Genomic DNA, 21,159 nt, shown 5'->3' on the forward strand with positions numbered 1-21,159 from the left:
CATGGGATCTGTTATCACTATGGTGCCTGAAGTAAACCAGGAAATGTTCCCATGAGGTTCTATTTTAGTCATTCTTTAGTTAATTTGGTTTATTAATTCCTATTAAGGGTGGAAGGAGTCTGGAAGGAGTCTCAGCAGCACGCATTGTGTGGAAAACACCGAGACACCCTGTAAAGGTCACCAGTCTGTCAGAGAGCTATTTAAACAAATTTTCTTTCTTTCATTCTTTTTCTTTTCTGTTGAAAGGTTTCGGTCATAGACAAGTCACCATCACCATCATCACCAGCTGACTCAGAGCTGTGAAAATAAGACTTAAAATACTTTTCAAATGTTACCTGTTGATGGCACGTCTGTAATACATCAGTGTCATGGAGCACGGTCAAAACCCTGCTAATGGAAGAGATGAAGGAAGAAGGGGTGGCAGGCATAATTCTTGTGTGCATTTTAATAACATAAGAATGCTCCAGTCTTTGAATCAGTATATGAGCTCAGGAATATTTCCAATTTATTTTAGACACGGTTATTCAAAACATAACCACACCATTATTTAAACAATTTAAATAATAAAGTAAAAAAGCTTATTGAGTTGTATACTAAAATTATACTAAATTTTTTCTTAAATGCAAATCTCTTCCAAAACTTGAAAAAAGTAAAATCTATATCAGCTTTTCAGAAAAAATCTTTACTTGCAGTGGAGCAGAGTTGAGACTCAGTGGAACTGGAAAGGGGCACACAACATTTGCATTATTCCACAACACTGAGTATTTACACATGAAATGGCTTCTGTAGACAAACGCTTGCCAGGTCACTACTGATGATTTAGACAAGTCTGCAAACTAACGTGTATAATGAGCAAATCGTGTCTGGATGTGAACAGAGGCTAATTATTATATTATAATGTTGTGAAAACAATTAATCATGTGAGCCACAAAACATAAGTTGCATTGTAGATAGTAAAAAGAAAATTGTGAGTATTTAAATAACCACATACAGAAGCTTACTATCTATTTTCAGAGATATGAGGTGGACAGACGTACTGCACAATTTTTAATATTTATTATTAACTGAAACATAATCAAATAATGACAACGTAACAATGATAACACTCATTAGTTTACATAATTGTACTTCTTCCACAAAGATTGCAACTACAATGAATCAAAAAGTGAACTGTAGTCTGACACATGGTGGACATGGTTACAATCTACATTAAGTCTCATGTCCTTACACTGGAGTAAAACTCACTAGTTGATATTTTTTCATGTAAAAAAAAAACAAACAATAAACAAAAACAAGAAAACCGTTCGGTGAACATGTCTGTGTTATTTTTCTTTGGCAACAACAGTTGTGGGAGAAACACAAAAATGGGTCTCTGACATTTTTGAGGTTCACAATCCTCCTACAGTAGAAACTTTACATTTTCAGAACAAGTTCAGCATTTCGTTTTTGTCCACTCAATCCCAGCTGTCTACAACAGGTGATGGTAAAGACGTCCCCTTTAATTCCTGGGCTGGAACAAGATCTTCACAGTCGTACATTAATAATTGGAGGCTATTGTAGAAGCGGCACAGGCACTTGAAAGACATTGACACTGACATACAATCTGGTACAATAGTCATGCAGTGATACAACTTGGCCAACATGACCCATGAGGTAATAATTAACATACTGAAGAGCAGAATGAAGCATGGTCTATGTTGTTCCAGCCAGTTTCGCAGCAAAAAGACCTCAGTTTTAAACCTCGAATACCCATGCAACAGAAATAAAAGGGAACCAACTTTAGCATCAGATTGTATATGTACAGTCTTATAGAAATATATACATCTACCAATTAGTCATCTTTTCTACAGTGTTGGTTTGTCTTTAGCTATCAAGCTTGTCCACAGCTTTTGCGGGTGAAGGCAAAGCCATCCAGTTTGCATAAACACTATCATTGGCATATCTTGTAAAGACTGGATTAGTGGCATCATGTCTGTTGAGCGGTACCGGGCTCTTCTCAGGCCAGTTCGGGTATGACATGCCTAAAAACGAGAACATATCATTTTTCTGCACTCAGTGAAAGATAAACAGCGTGCAGACAGTAAGGCTCTCAAATCAAACTCTGTAGTGCCCGTCTCTGAAACGAGTCCTGATTTGACTCTCAGAGGTGTAGAGTTATGGCTTCGTATATGCTACATAAAATCAAAGCTAATATAATCGATTACTGTAATGTATCAAGGCTATAATGCTGCTTATGTCCCTGTATTTGACCTATGGCTGCCTTCCTGTAACACACAGACAGCAAATAAGTTCATTATGCTCCTCACTAGACTCACTATTAGTCACTTGAGAGTTGCATTTGAAAGCCTTACTGTTTCTCTGTTCAGCAATGTGGAATCATTATTGATTAATAGCTAATATACAATTAGAAAGTCAGGAAATTTAAGACAGTCTGGAATTCAAACCACAGTGAGTGATTGATTCAGCGAGGACCTGTTTCAAATGTTACACACTGTTTCTTCCAATGCAAACAAATAGTGAAATGGGGACAGTGGAATGTGATGGAGTGAAAAAAATGAACTATGTACAAATAAAATGCAGATGACGCATGGGTATGAGCAGAGCCCTATAAATTAGAATGAAGGGTATATTCAGTATTTACAAATGTAGAATTTTTGGTCAGCATTCATGTACATTCGAAGCAGGTCCAAATAAAACAAAACAGTCAAGACACAAGATCTTTTTTTTTCACTGAGTCTCTCATTTACGATGAAATGGGAGATATGTCAGCATTAATCAGCAAAAGGCATGCCTAGATCACAGTCACACACACTTGACTATGGAAAAAGCCAATCACAACTTGCCAAAAAAGAGAGCTTGTGTTGTGTGTCCTGTTTCTAAAATCTAGTAAATGCATGGGAGATTCTACCATAGAGCTTGTTTTCAATCCATGTGGAGGGGAGGGTTCGAGGGAGAGGGGCGTTATTACAGTCCACTAGTGGTGTGTCCTCTTCAGAGAGGGCGTCGTCGTACAGCAGGGCGTCGGCTGGCGTGGATGCCGCAAGGTCCAGGTAATCCTGACAAGAGCACATGAGGGTGTGATTAGGCTGATTAAGGTGGAGAGGAGCCACGGGACACTAAGCCTGAGAGTGCTCATGTTAAAGATCAGACACATGCACTGACTGCAAGACCCTGGAAACATTTGTACCAAAAACCTTTACTTGCCCACTATCTCCTTTTGATAACAGGGAGCCTACACTAGCCTGCTGTATCCTGGGTTGTCTGCATTCCCTTGTCCTTAAATGCTCTATATTTAGCCTCACTTCAACAGCAGGAGCCTGACTGGAATGCTCTATGATTACACTGCCCAAGGCCACATTATAGGATTGCTCTTCAAACACTAATTATGGTATCTAAAACATTTGGGAAGAGCGACAGATCATTCACTGAAGCAGGCACAGTGTGTGTCTGTGTGTATGTGACTCTAAACAGCGAGCCAGCAGTACATGCTGCCCGGCAGAAATGATATACTGCTCTTTTTGGGTTGGATGCAAATCCAAAAGGAGTGAAAAGCTAAAAATCTCTTCACTTCTGATTGTCAGGGCCCAGTAATGCACCACTGAAGGTTTGTCAAAATTGCACCGGTAATGCATGGAAAGATATTAATAGCCTCCCCTCTTTTTTTTTCCTTGTGGAAGATTATGAATAACTTATTATAATGTACTGTAAAGCTTCACCATACCCGACTTTTCACCATCATCTTTTCCAGTTCTTTGCTGATGTCTGAGAATGTCGGCCTCTTGTCTGGTTCTTGTTTCCAGCATCGAAGCATGAGGTTATACCTGTAGAGGAAAAAGTTTCACAGCGGGTGAAATAAGTATCATTTAATCCTCCCAAAAGAGTCATTTTCCACGACTGACTGTCCAAATGTGCTGGACGGGTGTTTTTGTTCTCAGCAGAAACAAGGAGATGCTGTAGAATAACAGAGGTGGAGCTCACATTTCCTCCGAGCAGTTCTCTGGTCTCTCCATCCTGTAGCCGGTCTTGAGGAGGTTAAAGAGGCGTTCAGGAGCGATACCTGGGTATGGATTTCCTCCCAGTGTGACTATCTCCCACAGCAGCACACCAAAGGACCAGCTTGGAAGAAAAAACAAGAGAATAAGAATGTTTAAACTTGTGAGTCTACTTAAAGGAATAGATCGACTTTCTGGAGAAAGTCCAGAAGATTCCAGTTTTTATGAGAAAGTCAAAGCTAAGCTAGTCATCTTCATATTTACTGTGCAGACATGATTCTGGTATCAGTCATCTGGCTCCCAACATGTCGAACTTTCCTTTAAATGATGATTATACTCACACATCACTTTGAGTTGTGTAAATGTGATCAAACAAGGACTCTATTGCCATCCATTTAACAGGTATACGGCCCTGAAAAACAGACAGAAACCTTGTTAATTCTTCTTTAAAAGATTGTTGGAAATAAAACAAGAATTTGTTCTTTTCTGTCTCCTTTCTTTACCTTGCTCCTCTTAACATATGAGTCCTCTTCATACACGTCTCTGGAAAGACCAAAGTCTGAGATCTTCATCTTCCTTCCTTCAGCTACGAGGACGTTTCGTGCTGCAAGGTCCCTGTGAACAAGCTGTCGGGACAAAATGCTAATTTCAGCTCTTTCCAGAACAAATTTCAAAATGTATTCTAAGTTTCAACTGTAAAATTCCAGCTGCGACCACACATACAGCATGTCACGCACCTTCATTTCAGCCAGGTACTGCATGCCTCTGGAGATCTGCCACGCAAAGGAGATCAGGTCACCCATGGTGAGCGCCCTGTCATCTGGGTTCTCCAAGTAGCTGGAGTTTCGGTTGGCATCCCTACCCATGTAGCTCGGGCCAACTTTCCGACTCTCGCGCAGGAAGTTGCGGAGCGACCCATACTTGGCATACTCCACAATCAGATACAATGGACCTATTCAGAGAAATCCAGCACTTAGACTCCATGTGCAACACACATGCGCTAAGAGAGGATGGCAGGAGGACTGAGGTCTTACCATCCTGGCTGCACGCTCCATACATCTTTATGACGTGTGGATGGTTGACTTGCTTCAGTAAAGTGAATTCTGACAGCAGGTCACGCAGCTCACTGTGCGAGGCGTTTTCTGTTGTGGAGGAAAAGCAGGGACTGTAATGATGAAACCATTCATCTCTTCAGACATTCACTCCTCATATATCACCACAACTTCCAGGCCTGTCCAGTCTTTGCCTGGCTTGTCTTACCTTTAAGCATTTTCACAGCCACAGTGGTGTAACCTGCTTTTCCTTTCAGCCTGAAAGCTGTTGCCTTGACTACTTTCCCAAACTCTCCTTCACCTAAAGTCTTGCCAAGTACAAGGTTTTTACGAGGAAACTCCCACTTTGGATCCTCCTGTTGGAACAACATTACATTTCTGAGTTCTCAAATGATCCAACACATAATATAAAGGGAAAATGTCTGTCACACTTTGAAAGAACAAGCTTACAGGTATTTTAAATGTGTCAGTCTCAATGGATTCCTGTGAGCCCCGGCGTACGTTGTTAGCAGGGAAACTGATGGGATAGGGCTGAGCTGGCCGACGGAAAGTCATCTCTGCAGTGATCGGAGGCTTGGGCGAGTTCTTGTGGTACCGGTGGATGAAGTATGAGGACAGGAGGATGGAGGCGACAAAGGAGAGGAGCAGAGACGTGGCAATGATGGTCTTACACATGTCGTCACATATCGTCTCTGGAAAGGATGTTGCACAAAGGATGTCATCATTTTTCAAGAAAGCAGCTTCCAATTTCTGGTTCACTCTTGAGATGACATGATGTAGGACCTCGTAGAGACAGTATTTCACTTTCTTACATACAGTTTTGTGTGATTTATGACAACTCACCCTCATCTTCTTCCTTCTCACAGAAGCATCTCTCAGAGAAGCAGTAGCAGGTTCCATATCCAGCCTTGATCCCGTTCCTCAGGCCTCGTTCATGACCTCCGATAACAGTTTCCTCTTCAGGAAACAAAATGGTCAAAATGTTCTGATTAGATTTACATGTAGTAGAAAATGTCATTTTCATCTTCAACTATTTGTAGCAAAAGACATGTTTCATACTTGTACAGTCTTGTGGGCATATTGACATATCTCTGCTTTCCACTGCATCACAAAAGCTGTCTGGGCATGTCCGCAGGTCAGGAGAGCAGGTCGAGAAATTTTCAGTTATTCCTGAAATAGGACGAGGTAAGTGGGAGAACAGATGACACCAAATTCATTGTGAAAAACACAAATACTGAAGTTAGCTTGTCTTGATGTTAGTTTGAAATTAAGTTTCTTAAGAGTGTAAGATGTAGACGCTTTAGCCATCATATTGCTTTGTTAATGCTTGTATTTATCAAAATGACGACTGTATTTTTGACAACTTTTGCTTCACATTTCAAAAAGGATGTAACTGTAAAAGGTACACATTAATTTGTTCCACTGCCACCACTGAGGGAAACATGCTCTCAGACATGGTCTCATTTGGTTCTACTTAAATTACTTCTCATTAATAATATGGGCATAATTCAAGGATTTTAAAATCTCATCTCATTACAAGAAAAATGGTAAGCGTTAATTAAATGAAATGTACCTTTCTCTGTGCCTTGCCTCCACTGGCACCTCCCTGTTGTTGCCCCCAGGCCTCGGACAGACTCACAGTCTCCTCGCCGTCTGTTCTCTGCACAGGACACCAACTGCTGGCTCTCCTGACTGGCCTTGTTTGCTATGTACACCAGAGCCAGAAGAACAAATAATCAAATCTTTAAAATGTGTGCCTACAGTGATGATGAATTAGTTCGGAAGTGAAACACAAAATGTCTCCCAAACAACAGCAAGTGACACTGTATCCAGAAAAAACTGCACTAACATGATAACAAGATCTTTTGCCTCTAAACATGAGCACACTGTGTGCTGTTTACTAATGTAGATTTAAGATTAGCACAGATTAGATTACAATGTGAAGACTTCCTTTTTAAAACCTCATGAAATGTTGAATGGATGTTACTGGCTGTTATAGTCTCACCTTCACCCTCTATTATGATGTGGATCTGCGCGCTGGCCTCCTGCTGTGTGTGCTCCTCCTGAGCTACTACAAGGTACTGCAGGTCCTGGCACTCTGGCCTGCCCAAGGCCTCCGAGTCGTTCACGTAGAGCAGCCCCCACATCATGTCGGGGGCCTGGGTGATGCTTATGGCCATGTAGCATGACTGCAAGTTAGCAGACATGTTTTTATCTGGCACCTCGAGCCGATATGTTACTCTGAATCCGTCGAACAGCTGGCAGTTTTCCACACAGACTTTGCCAACCTGAGAGGAAATGGAAACATTAAAATCCATAGGTAATTTAAATGGAGGGACTTCCAGCAGGTGGCAGTCCAAGTATATTTGAGAGTGAGTCAGCACTAAGTCATATTTTTAAGATGTTTAAATGGCTACGGTTTTTATATAGTGAATAGAATTAACACTACAACATATCAGACTTCTCACAATGTCTCTGCTTTACGGTTTTTGGGTATTGAAACTTCTGACCTCACTGTGGGGGAAAATACTGATAAAAGGAACTTTATTGGATCCACACCTTTGACTTTTCACAACCTACAGGGGCCTTAATGATGAAAAGACTTTGTGTGTATTCTACATGTCTCACACTCTGGTGTGATAGAAATGTGTGCAAATGTTCCAGTCTTTTAATACCAGTGAAAATGTGTTTGGGGACTTCATAACCAAGATGTTCAGGAGCAATTATTGCCTGTTACTAACGTACACTCTGGCATGTGAATAATGTTCATGATTGACTTGAAAAAATATCTACCTATTCTTTAAGATGGCAGCAGACTACATAGGGAGATACAGATTCATCAGGTGAGTAGTCATGAGTACCTGCGCATACATAGAAGCTCTGCGTGTCACTGTGAACATCTGTGTGATGTTTGCGAAGCGGATGTGGACTGGTAAGATGGTGACGTTGAAGTGCAGCACCACTGTTCTCTCTCGACCAGGATAGGTTGTGTCATTGACCTGGTACTCCAGCTGCAAAGTGCGACTCTCATTCACAAACAGGTTCCTCTTCAGGACAAGCTCTAAAATATATGAAAAAAAAAACAGGTATATATGTAAAATGTATCTTAAAAGCTACAGTGATTATAAAAACAGATGGATTTCTGTACCTCCTGGATTACTTACGGTAGTCATGGACAGTCTCTCGAATGCCTCCAAGAGCCTTCTTCTCACTGAAGGCGCCTTTTATGTCAAATGTTTTATTTATCCATGGGTCAGTTTTTACCAAGGCCCCCACATACTTATTGTGACTCTGGTCTATGTGATAAATAGGGGTTAAATCCCTGTCAAAGACGAACAAGGTTCCAAAAGAGCCACCCTGTAAAATAAAAGTGAGAAATTGAATGTAGAAAATAAAATAATCCAACGCTGCATTTATTAAACATTCAAAACTGATCAATGTTATATCAGTCTTCTCACCCTTGTCCGATTGAAGCTGATGATAATATCTGCTGTGTCTGTTCCGTTCACGTACGGTGCGTTATCGTCCTCGTCGTTGACAAAAATGTCCAGTGAGGTGTCCACCTTGGTGATGACTGTTTCTGTTCGGACTGTGCAGACCAGCAGCAGTCTGTAGAATTCACTCTCCTCCCGGTCCAACGAGGCATTCACCACCAGCTCTGTGGTGTTCTCATTTACAGCAAATGGTGCTGGGGTATCTGTAGACGAGAGGAAGAACGAAAATCATGTGTGTGTCTGCAGCCAGTGTATGAACGAAATATACTGAGTCAGAGATGGTGTGGGTGTGATTTAAAGCCAGACTGTAACTTCTGCTGAACAGTAGACAATATGGCTACAATGAAAGTAATGGAATAATAGCATTTAGCGAAAATGCTAAACTAGTGCAACCACAAGTGGAAAAGAGTCACACAGTCAGTGAAGTGACTCAGTAATGTGGGTTATACAGAGATTTACCTAACAGTAAGTAACATGGAACACCAACTGGTCATATCAGAACAAGTAAGGCTGTAGCAGAAAAACCACTGAATGTATTGAATGGAGCAGTGGTGAATGGAGCATTTTATGGATAAATGAATTAAACTTTTTGTTTGTAAGGGGAAGAATGTGTCATTTCTTCTTTCAAATGTTAAAAAAACATCCGTCTTTGACATGTCTGACCTGATTCTACACTGTAAGAGATGGTGTAGTTGGGGCAGACATTGAGTCTGGTAAGACGTCGGAGTTGCCGCAGGGCCCCGGGGAACCTGTTCTCCATTATGTGGGGATTGGAGGTGTCTCTGTGTGGGAAGCATAGTTCCTTCGCGTCTGTCTGAGCACACTGTGGCAACGTGGCATTGACAAAGTCCAGGGTGATTCGAAGAGCGTTCCTGTTGATGCAGTGGAACCTCTTGGAGAACTCAGGTAAAACTATGACGTGCAGGACCAACTTCTTCACAGACCATGAGTGCTGATCTGATGAGACGCACAGCCAAAACAAACACAAGAGGCATTTTAATCTCAGACAGTGCTTTTTTTGTTGACTGCACACTTTTTTTTTTTTTGCCTGTATGCAATTACATTATCATCCTGAAAGCAGAAACCTGAACACAGAGCCAAAGCTTTATTAGTATGCAGAGAGCATAAACGTCAAGACACTAATTTACTCTCATGAGTACAGCACACCTGGCACTGAAATAGGAATATACATTACCATGAAAATGCTTGTATCCAACTCACTTAGGAAAGCGAAGTCACTCTCCTCCAGGGTTTTGTTCAAGGAAAGTATTCCAGTGCTGATGTCCAGGTGGAACCAGGAGTAGTGGGTTGGACGTCTGAGAGCGCTCCAGCACAGGTAGAAATGCGGCCGCTCAGATTCGTTGTCCAGCATGGCGTGGACCTGGAGGATTGGTGATCCTGCCGGCTGGCCGACGTATACCGTCTCAATGTACTCATTCTGAGGGAAGTACAGCCCTGTCACTCCTGCAGAAAGAAGCCATGATGTAACCAGATGTTTCAGAACGGGCAGCCAAGGGAATCACAGGGGAATTCAGTGATATTCCTTTTAAGGAAAACAATGCAATAACTGAAAAATAAGGCTGCTGAGACCCTGTCTTATTTCAGAGCAGGACAAGCAGCAGTTATCAGACATCACTTATAATTGTGACAACAACACCCACTGACAATGCCGCCTGGGCACTCAATGGAAATGAACACATACATGGAATATGACAGGCTCGTTTTTTTTCCCTCCTCTGATACATCTTTCATCTCTCCCGTTAGCGGAAATTGAAAGGAGGGGTTCAAATGACACTTATGCAGCTACTTTAATGAATTTCTCTATGGTCAATAACATGTGGTTTCCGATTCTCCTTGCATTCACCTTGAGAAGTTTAATTACGAGGGATAACATGATATGGAGGATAAATGAATCACTACCTGCCAGAGGGGAGCGTGGGGTGTGTAGGCCTGTGTGTGTGTATGTACATGTTGGGGGTAATCCATAAAGAGCAGGCTGTGTGTTTTACAGGAAAATGGAGATGTGAGTGTTCCTCCTGTAATTATATCCCTGTTATGTTCCTCTTTGACGACAGTAGGCGACCATTTAGGGAACGCACTAATGTCATTAGCAGACAGCAAAACTAGATTTTCTATTTCTGTTGGTGCAGTTGAGGCTTTGGCTCTGGTTTCAGACATTGATCTAATTTTGTGGGGCTTGGATGACAGGAGGCTGAGCTGATGGATAAAATGTGGCCGTCCTTCCTGAAGGATAGAGATGGAGATACACTCAGGGAGGCTGCAGCCCTTTTTATTAAAAGTGTTCCTGAGACAAAAACAAACAGCAGGCCACTTGTTTGTTAATCCTGCCGGGATGGCGGGAGACAGTTTCATGACTGCTAACATTTTAGGTATGACTTCCCATTTCCTAAAGCTATCACAACCAAATTAGAGCCATTTGTGCTCATGTCTCGAGGCTTTATTTGGGTTAGGTTTGCTTTAAGTTTCCAGTTTGTGTTTTGAGCACAGTTAGGTGTATGGATCTGCAAGATTTTTTTCTCATGGAAGATTTTGTATGGACTGATCTTTTTCGTTTCAGGTTTTGGTAGAATCACCATAATAAAACATAAAAAATTTTACAATATGCTGAAAAAGACAACATTCAAAAATGTGACAATAAAAATACAACATCTTCTATTCTTTCTTAAAAGAATTCACTGCAATATCTCATTTACTGATTTTTGTTTCTTTAACTATCATTTCTCAGAAACAAATCTGAAAATTAATGTAAGAAAAGATAAATTATTTGCAGTGATGGTTATGGTATTTACCCATAATTATAATCTGGCTGAATAAAATGCCCATGTTTGTGGGGAGAGTTTAGGATGGTATCAAGCAAGAGATCAAGACAAACCAGGATTTTTTTGGCATAAAAGCATGAAGAAAAACATGACCTTAAGTTAAACAAAACATGCAGGGGATGGTTTCAGCATTAAATCTACTCACATATTAATGTTACTGAGTCTGGGTTGGGGCTCTGTGTGTACTGAACTTGAAGCCACACCCAGGGTAGCGACTAAAATTATTTACTCAGTGACACACACCTGAGGTTGTTTGTTACCTCTGTTCTTTGGGCTTGAAACATTCTTCTTCTTGTAATGAAACAAAATAAGACAGTACTTTGAGTCAAAGGGAGGCAGAAACAAAATCACTCAATACAAATGGATGGCCTTACTATAACACAGTATAGTACCTGTTAAATGATATATAAACATTTTGAATGTGACTCTCAGCAACACATGAACACTGAATGTGTTGGGGGTTAAGAATAATGATCTATAGAAGTGACAAGAGCAAAATAACACAGAACGTGATGTGAGAAAATATGGAAATATGGGAAGTGAAACACAACATCTGTACCTAAAATGGCCATTAGAGGGAGCCATTATCACACTGACATGTGTCCAGACCTGACAGGGTGGAAAGCTGCTCCTTAATATCTCTCATAATATATCATTAGACTGATGTCTGTACTAATTTGATAAGATGCTAAGGATCCTGGGTTCATTTATATTTTTAACAAGCTTGAAAAATGCTACTTTCTACAGCTTTCTTTATTAGATAAATAAGGAAAATGAATCTACAGAAATTACACATGATACAGTCGTGAATCAAGCAGAGCAGGTGACAGCAGCTATACAAATAAAACTGGAGGGTCCAATGTGTTAACCAGTGGGAGCCGCACACATTTATGAATACTGGCCTTGGCTCACAGCCATGGTGGCTGGACCCCATGCAACACAATTCGTTTATATCATTCAAAATTCAATTTCTTTCCAGGACTGAGGCCAACAGAAAGCAAGCAGTTTATATCAAAACTAATTAATTGAATGGATCAAGCAGGCCTCTCTTAGCAAATAGCATCTTTTGTCTATGAAGCCATGATGACGATTTTCCAAAGCATGACTCATTACCTTCCCCAAATGATCCACAAGAATGACGGAAATATAGATAGTAATGAAATTTCACCTCTTAACACCACGCATGCTATAATGGTTTTAAAAATAAAAAGCTGCCGCATGTGTTTTATTTCAGTGCTACGTCTTGGGAACACTGAAAAATATTCTTCTCCGATTTTGACACCACACTGAGTGACATTAAGCTGTTTTTGGAACAGCCTTGACGTGCCATAACTCCAAGTGTGTAAACATTACCATCATGAGCAGACCTTTTACAGCGCTCAAACACCTATAAAACCGATGCTCAGCTGCAACATACAGTGTCATTTCTTCAAAAGCTAGAGTAAGTAATTTTGCAAACAAAGCCAGTGTTTGAACAGGAGGACTCTTGTAGCAATCCATGTTTACAATAGATATCATGTACTGCTGAGTGGGTAGTGAATTTGGACTTTTACAAAACTGAAAAACAACACTGGAAAATCCTCTCAGTCATCTATACATGTATGCTCTTCCTGCTTGTCTTTAATGATTGCAGTTTTCCTTGAGTTAACTAAAGCCTGTGTCCGTTTTGTCTCATATTGTGACAGTGGAAGGACAAAAAGGACAAAAAGGACAAAAACTCATCACAAAATCTGAAACCACATGCCACAGACCGCAGTTTGTCTGGGACTGGTCCGAGCTGATAGGGCGGAACGCCCTCTCCGTCGTCCCAGACAAAGACAGGAACTCAATTAGCTCAATGCGTGCTTCGGCTGATAGATTTACCAGCTATGAGCTCATGTGCTGTAGTAGCCCACAAGCTTACTAATCTACCTCCGTGGAAGCCTCAATGAAACAAGACATGGATCGCCCACCCAGACGTCCTCAATGAACATCCTCATCAACAGCATAGCAGATGAGGGAAAGCGACCTGGTCTGGCTACTGTATGATTAACTCCCTCACTAATCTTGTTCGTAGACTGGAGCTCCTGTGGTGAGAGCTCAACCCCATGCCCTCTGATTCCCAAGGTCAACGTGCGCTGCATCAGCCCCTGGTAACGACCCATTGGAAAGGCAGTGTATCTGGCAGCAGACCAATCAATAACCGTACTAATCAACAGTGATGCTGATTGTTTTCCACTGATGAGACGGACAAGGAGAATGGCTGATGGCTGCATGTGTGCAATCATCTCTGATGCCCGTAATGTGGACCCACTTATTTAGCTGCATGGTCACATAAATATTACATCTACAGTATGGGTTTCATTTCACAGCCAGCTTTACAATTTGCTCCATCAATATCCACATTTTCAAAGAATCCATCATCTATTACAAAGCAGCTGCAAGCAAGCAGCATTAAGGAGCATATCACCCAGTTATATCTTGGTGATATAAATACAATAAATATTATAATCACCCTGAAACCTATCACGATTACTCTGCTTCCAGAGATGTAACAGTTATGGGAATGGTTTTCTTCAAGGATTCAATTAACTAAAAAGCTGCACATTGGACTTTAATTCCACTTATGAAAGCTATTATTGATCATAATGTTTTGAAATCTCTCCCTCTTGGTTTCCTGTGCCAGTATGCATGATTGTGTCATCATATCATGCTGGATCCAGAGCCTGGATTTAATATAGTCCTGATTGTGATGCTTTCAATCTGAAAACAATGAGGCGTAATGAGGAAAGAAAGTCATTTCCTGTCATGATGACACAGTCATCAAACTTTTCATCAGAGTAATATGATATCTGATCTCAGTTTGGAGGGAGCAGTCCAGGGTTCCAGGTAGATTACTCAGTTTACTGTGATGCATACCGTAACATAATGATCAATTACCGTATAAGGTAATCCAATTAGCCCTCAGAGAATACAAGAGCTGAGATCCAATGAACCATGTTCATCAGTCATCAAGAAATCTAATAGAACATCTCCTTAGGGGTTAGATGCAAGTATAAATTCAGTTTAAGAATTCCTCTGGGGGGGACAGTGGCATCAAAAATTGAACATGTGGTACAGCACAGAGCTCCAGACTGAGTTTGATGGAACAGTCATTAGACTGCTTTGATAAAACATCTCTGTCTTCATCAGACATGTACACATAAGCAGGCAAACGGCAGGAAAAAAAATAAAGTAAAATCTTTAATATTTGCATAAATATTTCACTATCACAGGTTTCATCAAGGTTTCTGCTTAAAAGATGGCTGATTTCAAGAATCAAGGGCTTTCTGACCAATGCTCACATTTTCAACTTATTGATGTTTACCCCGACACAGCAGAGTTGTTCTAGTGAAAGAAACACACAAACAATTCAGATTAATTAAATATAAAATAATGTTAGTTGTTGGTAAAACTAGTCTCTGACTGCATGTTACATTGTGTTTCACTACATCAGGTATCACCGTGGATGATGGATTACATTATGGAAACAGAGGGAGGGGAGTTGCTTTATGGCAGAGAAAGGAGGGCGCTGATCTTCCAGCACAAATGGAAGTGAAGCTCTCAGAGTTTCTGGCACTGGCAGGTGGTGGAAAAACAATTTCCAACGTATTTACTCACTTCTGTAAAGTGAGGGATCAAACAAATGGACACAGAGTGATGCCAGGGTGGGGCTGGTGGAGGAGGGGCATGAAGAAACATCCTCTTTGTGATAAGAAGACACAGGGTTTATGGGATGGGAGGTTTTAACGTTCAGAAAGAAATGGACCAGAAAATGTTCTCCATAATGTTTTGCTTTGTTTAGAGTAATTGCAATAAACTGTCAAATTAGATTTGTATTATTAAAAATAGCATACCTATCATCTGTGAATTGCTACCAGAGACCACATTCAGTTCCGCATTGTCACACTGACCATGTGGATTCAAATGAGCTGAGCTTGTTCTTTGTTTCGTTGATTGTTGTAAATAATGGGTCAAACACAGCGTGCACTGCTAGGCGACTAGAAAATAACTTGTCAAGACCCGTGTGAAACAAGAGGACTAAATGCCCTGAGGGTGAAATTTCAATCAATGTCTCCTTGTCCTTTCACCACAGCAAATTAGATTCTACCCATGCATGAGAGGGAAGTGTGACCCTGAACTGACTAGAGGATCAGGGAGAGAGCTTTGACAGGTAGGTGCAGCATCCATGCAACGCCAGCAGCAGTAGCAGCAGAAGCAACAGTCTGGGGTTGGAGGCTGGGGAAAGGCAGTAACAATGAATTGGGGCGGTGTCCCTCCATCAGACATGATATTTCAAAAAAACACTAGTCCAGTTTGGTCAAAAGCCCAATGGGATGATGCATTTTGGTGACTTGAAAATGTAAAAGCTGGAAAAAGGAAAAGCTATAATTGAAAAGTCAAAATATCAAACTTGGAAAGGCTGAAACTGCAGCAGACAGAATGGTTGCTGTTGCTTATTAAATTCTTTCTTGACTTCACAGTAAAAAAAAAAGAAAAAAAAAGAAAGAAATGTTAAAAACTTCTTTTTTTCTTGGCAGATTTCCTTTTTGTATTTGAAGGTTACTGCCCTTTCAGTTGCTGGGAGGGTTAAGATAAAATGAGTGGAGGCAAGCTGAGGCCAGATGGTTGTGGTTTTATATCACATGGTTGGATGTGTGTTGTATGCCAAAATTTTATTTTAAATGAATAAACTTGGGGGGAAAAAAAACCTTCCCTGCGTGCCATAGACAGCTTTGACAGAGTGTTTTTTCTTCCTAAGACATGAAGGAAAGCCCTGCTGTTTACTCAATTTAATATAAAAGACAACAAGTCCAGCAAATAACTCGTATCGTGATGTTTTCCAATTATACTAAAAGAGACGTACTGACAAGAAGAGTGGAAAATTGACAAGATTTATAATGCAGCCATAGGCAACACAAGACAGAAGCTTTACTAAATCATATAATGTAATAAGGAGCTAAATCAAACAGCAGCATGTATCAGATGAGATTTATTGGTCTGGTCCTTCTCAAAAGCAAAAGATGCTGATGAAAATCATCATTTTAATGTAAAGAGAAGGAGGAGCAGCTAAAGAGGCTGCAACCATGGCTTCCTCTGGGATGGACGAGGGTCATCGCTGAGGTTTACCACTTGGTTAAGGTTTCAAAGGTCAGAGGGCAAGGCAGGGCTAAAGATACAGTAGCAAGGTCACGGCGGGAAGATAAACTGATCAATGCTTTTATGTGAAAACATCTGTGGCTCTCCATGTGGAAGTGATGGATTACACAGAAGTGTCTGTTAAGGAGATTTGGTTAATTTTGATAAAGGCTTTTACCAGGTTTAGTCACAAAAGGCACAACTCAGGCCTACACTAGTTCTTTCAACTACTCTATTTATTAGCAAGTCTTCATTTCAATAAATCAAATGAATCAAAGGGCATTTCAGCAAGCTCTACGAATGAACACCAATGTCCATATTCTTCTTGCTTACATTAAAATTTAAATCCTAACAAAGAAATGACTAACCAAAAGACTCCACCGCCTTGACTCCAAGGAAACATTTTTACATCCAAACTGCAACCAACTCCAAAATCTCAATAAACAAAGAAGCATTCCAGCTTCCAATTAACTCTAATTTTATGCCTTTAACTGCTTTATTTCTTCTACTTAGCTCTACTCGTAAGTGCAGGGCGACGTCGCAGCCACATTTAAAAATGCTGATTGCTCTTACATTGAGCGCTGATTGCCAATTTCCTTTGTTTGATTACCTCAGCAAGAAAAACTAAACTAATCAGTAACCTGTAACCTGTAACAGTGATGAAGTGAATTAAACACTCACTACTCCAACTTTTATTTCTACAACTCGCATTAGAGGTTATGTGATACAAAAAGTGCATCAAAACATAATTAAATAGTTTAGAATATGAGCACTGGGACATGTGCAAAATGATACGGTGTTTTAAAATCTTTTCAAGAAACGCAGAGCAGGAAATGGTTGTACTGTTAACAATGTCAACAATCACAACATCCTCCAAAACTGAGACCAAATCATGGGCCCTTAAACAACAAAATCAATCTGATGTGTCACTTTGAGGCCAGTTTAACGTCCGACCTGCAATATGAACAGTGTGTGCACTTGTATAACAGGTGATATTTTCCTGAAGAAAACAAACAGCCAGTGTTTGCCCAGAGATAGGAGCAGCTGCTGCACACCTGCCCGTGGCTCGCTTCTTCTCCTCTCTGAACAAGTCTCAGTCTTTTGTTCCAACAAACAGGCAGGTGACGGGCACCGCGTTTAATGCAGGGTGTAGATTTCAGCACCCATGTAATTAGCATCACGTCCTTGACATATGAAATCGAACTAGACCAACTGTGTTCATCTATAAATATCAGAAAAAGCTTGCTTCACTAACGGTACACGGAGACCAAAGCAGAACTGAGATGGAAATGTACGTAGGGTGTGTGACAGGAGCATCACACTGTGCCTGTGATGTGAATCTACATCTCGGAGCCTCTTTGTGCTGAGAACTCCGCTGTCTGTCACAATGAAAAATAATCAGAGAACATTACACACAACCGTGGCACCTTTAAAAAATTTCATTAATCATTTTAACAACTCTGCAGGAAACTGCTCCCCGGGGCGATTACGTTTAAGCCTGTAGTTTACTGGTAACCCCACTTTTGCAGACGTGACATAGCACTGAGCCACTCATGTGAAAATTAAACCCCTTTTTTTTCCACATCTCAGTTCCACTGAAACACTGTGATGATAATCTTATTTTTAAGCTCTACGTCCTTGATGAAAACACAGATAATAACCTCTGTTAAGACTAGTTTTAAGTCCAAAAACAAATTCAGGAATTTCACACAATGGCCTATTATTGTATCACATTTGACATACTTGCTGCACACTGAGAGTTGCACACTCCTGAGTTATGAGGGACACTTTAAATATAGACTGCATGGGAGGACAGTGTTGGTACAGTTGGGCTGTGGGATTGTGAACGGGATTATAATATTATGATATATGGCTGCATTCATTTGACTCCTGGTCTCAATGTGCCATACCACGCATAACAGCCAGCAGCACAATACAAGTATCACTTTCTGCAGCGTGAAACAGTGCTGGCATTGTGTTCGTGCCATTTCAGATACTTCTCGGAAAAAAGCCTTAAAAATCACTTGGCTTCCAAAATGTTGCAATTTAGCAAAAGCAAAGTGGCTTCACACATAAGCAGCAAATTTCATGTCAGTTCATCAGTTGCCATCTAGACTTCAGCTCCACTGGCTCCTGTTTCTCAACAGCTCAGAAATCTTTCCTCTATGTTTTTCTTTCTTTTTTTTAAATCATCATGTTTTAGCAGAGAATCGTACATGTTGTAAATTTTAAAAGTGCATCCCAAACCAAACACGTTTTAGTTTCCAGCAACAGTCTAACTGACAGGAGGGCAAGAGATGAAGAAGATACTTAAAAGGAAAAAAAACTGAAAGCTGTCAGATGAAATGATAATGTCTCAAACAGAGCAGAAGAAGGAAAGACAACACAAATTCAAATATTCTCATTTGGCTTAACAATTTAGACAAGACTATATAATGTATTTGGTTTTGTTTTGTTTGCATTAATGTCCCTGTTTCAAGTGAGCCACTACACATTTTGGAAACATACTTTATCGCAGCATATATTCAAAAATTGTTTCCAACTTCATCTTGTGCTCCTCCAGCATGAGTCTAATAATAAAACCTCATGATGAACCATACCTTCCAGCAGCAGCAGCAGCACCACCACCACAGCGATGTTTCCCCGAGAGAAACCACAACTTAACCCCATATTCACGAACCATAAGTAAAAGTTTCTGAATGAAAACGCGATTCAAAAAACTTCCTCTGGCAGAAAAATAAAAAAAAAGGAAAAAAGAAAAAAAAATCAGACCGAAAAAAACATAAACAAAGACGCTGTATAAAAACCACTGCGTGTCCCGTGAGCGCGGCTCCGGGCGGACAGATGAAGTCCTCAGTGTCCCATAGACGAGCTGCTGTGTGCGGCTCCAGTGGCTGCTGCTGGGCTGACTGTCTGACCAGAGGGGGGAGGAGGTTCACTGCTCCACTACTCACTGCTCCGCTGCTTCCGCAGCAGCAGGCATCTACAGGAAATTTAAGAGCATAATTTAACAGCAGGTCAGTCATCTCATTAACACTCTGCGGGGGAAAATTATTAACAATTATCATTAAATGTGCGATGGCCAGTTTTAAAGGTACCGGCACTGTTTTTCTTATTTTTAAAATGGGAGTCAGGTGTGCTTATTTTAATTTACTGCTTTATTACAACAAACTTATGTATGAATTTTATTTTGAAATACTCACATTCAGTAGCATTAGTGACATTAATATATTTATTTCAGTGGATTCCAACAACAATATATACACAAAAGGGCCTTTTGAGAACAGGGTTTCTGTGGCCCAGTATCAAGTGAACTGGGTTTTTGGCAGAATAATAATCCATTTCACTGCTGAGCCCAAAACACAATGTAATAAGACTTCACTGCTAACTAGCAGACATCTGCCTGTGTCTACCTGTTGACCAGCTGTGCGATTGTGGTCAAGCACTGCTGGACCTTTCCCCTCTCAGGTCTGAGAGTGTGTCCGAGGCTGAAGGCCGTGTTAAAGTGTGGGATCTCTCTGTGACTGGATGGTGTGGAGTGATGCATTGCTGCAGCCTCGGGGCAGGACACCAGTCACTCACAGGGAAACGGCTCTCCAATCAATGTCTCGGCATGGAGCGAAAACACTGGAGCTCACTGGGCTGCAGAGGGGACGGCAGGGCTTCTCAGGAGCTCCAGCTACTTTCACCTACTGGAAGAAGAAACAGATCACTAACACTGTGCTTAAATTTGCAAATCACCTCTTTGGTATAATTTGTCTAACGTATCTTCTGTTTTTTTCAGCAGAGCTTAAAATTGTGTGTGTGCCCTCACATTCATGATTAGAAGCCTACTGACTGATACCTAGACTGGCTATTATATTATTTTTTTTGGTAATTTCAGACACATAACACTGATTTAATTTTCCATCTAAAACCCTGTATATCCATTTTAAACAAAATTATTGCTGAAAAAGTCATAAGAAAAGGTCTGACAGTTGTTACCTGCTTCACGATATCATGATGTCTTTATTTGTGAAACTGACGTTAATATGTTTGCAATATATGATCTGATAAGCAGATACTATACTCAGATGTTCCTATAGCAGGGTAAATGTAATATTAGTAACTGTATCAAGGGAGAATGTGGGGATCGTTATGTGAATATAAGAAGCCTAGTGGTCTGCATAAGAACATTGTATCGGGGGGTAAAGTTTCCATATGACAGACTATAGGTATCCTGAGACATATGCTCAGTGAGAATCAATAAAGGCAAGGAAGTGTGGTATGTGGAACCACAGTGGTGTCTCATAGGCTTTTTCCGACAATGCTAGCGCGACAAGAAGTTTAGAGCACTGCAGGATGAGATTAGCAGAAATTCAATCTGAAATATAAGCAGAACATTAATCACCTCCTCAGCCTCGACATTCTTATTTGGACTCTTTTGATTTCTCCCAACAGCAGTTACTGTAAGTTGCTCTGAATGAGCCAACTAAGTGCTTATATTCAAATAAAAAGCTTTATCATTGCAAGCAAATACACAAATGATATCTTTAGACCTCTGTGGCGAGTCTGTATCAATTTCATTTTCATCCCATGAAGAAGCAGCTCTGCTCCTTCATTGCTGGCACAGTAGTTTAGGAAA

At 40.7% G+C, this 21,159-nt stretch overlaps 1 protein-coding gene across 2 annotated transcripts; it reads right to left on the reverse strand.

Annotated features, from left to right (window-relative positions):
* Window positions 1–1,229: 1,229 nt before the first annotated feature.
* On the reverse strand, window positions 1,230–19,260 carry ret (ret proto-oncogene receptor tyrosine kinase). Of its 2 annotated transcripts, XM_041050681.1 has the most exons (20): window positions 19,136–19,260; window positions 9,760–10,002; window positions 9,202–9,495; window positions 8,503–8,741; window positions 8,209–8,401; window positions 7,906–8,105; window positions 7,050–7,332; window positions 6,618–6,749; window positions 6,104–6,214; window positions 5,888–6,001; window positions 5,495–5,736; window positions 5,253–5,400; window positions 5,027–5,134; window positions 4,730–4,944; window positions 4,496–4,618; window positions 4,334–4,404; window positions 3,979–4,116; window positions 3,722–3,821; window positions 2,909–3,056; window positions 1,230–2,021 (listed from the first exon to the last, which is right to left on the reverse strand). In XM_041050681.1, the coding sequence occupies exons 1-20, from the start codon at window positions 19,203–19,205 to the stop codon at window positions 1,864–1,866; spliced, it is 3,330 nt and encodes a 1,109-aa protein (XP_040906615.1). In that variant the 5' UTR covers window positions 19,206–19,260; the 3' UTR covers window positions 1,230–1,863. The 2 variants fall into 2 exon arrangements, with proteins under 2 accessions (XP_040906615.1, XP_040906616.1); XM_041050682.1 differs by having other exon boundaries at window positions 1,904–3,056.
* Between the last annotated feature and the right edge of the window lie 1,899 nt (window positions 19,261–21,159).

Source organism: Toxotes jaculatrix, chromosome 11 (genome assembly GCF_017976425.1).
Source record: "Toxotes jaculatrix isolate fToxJac2 chromosome 11, fToxJac2.pri, whole genome shotgun sequence".
NCBI classification, from domain to species: domain Eukaryota; kingdom Metazoa; phylum Chordata; class Actinopteri; family Toxotidae; genus Toxotes; species Toxotes jaculatrix.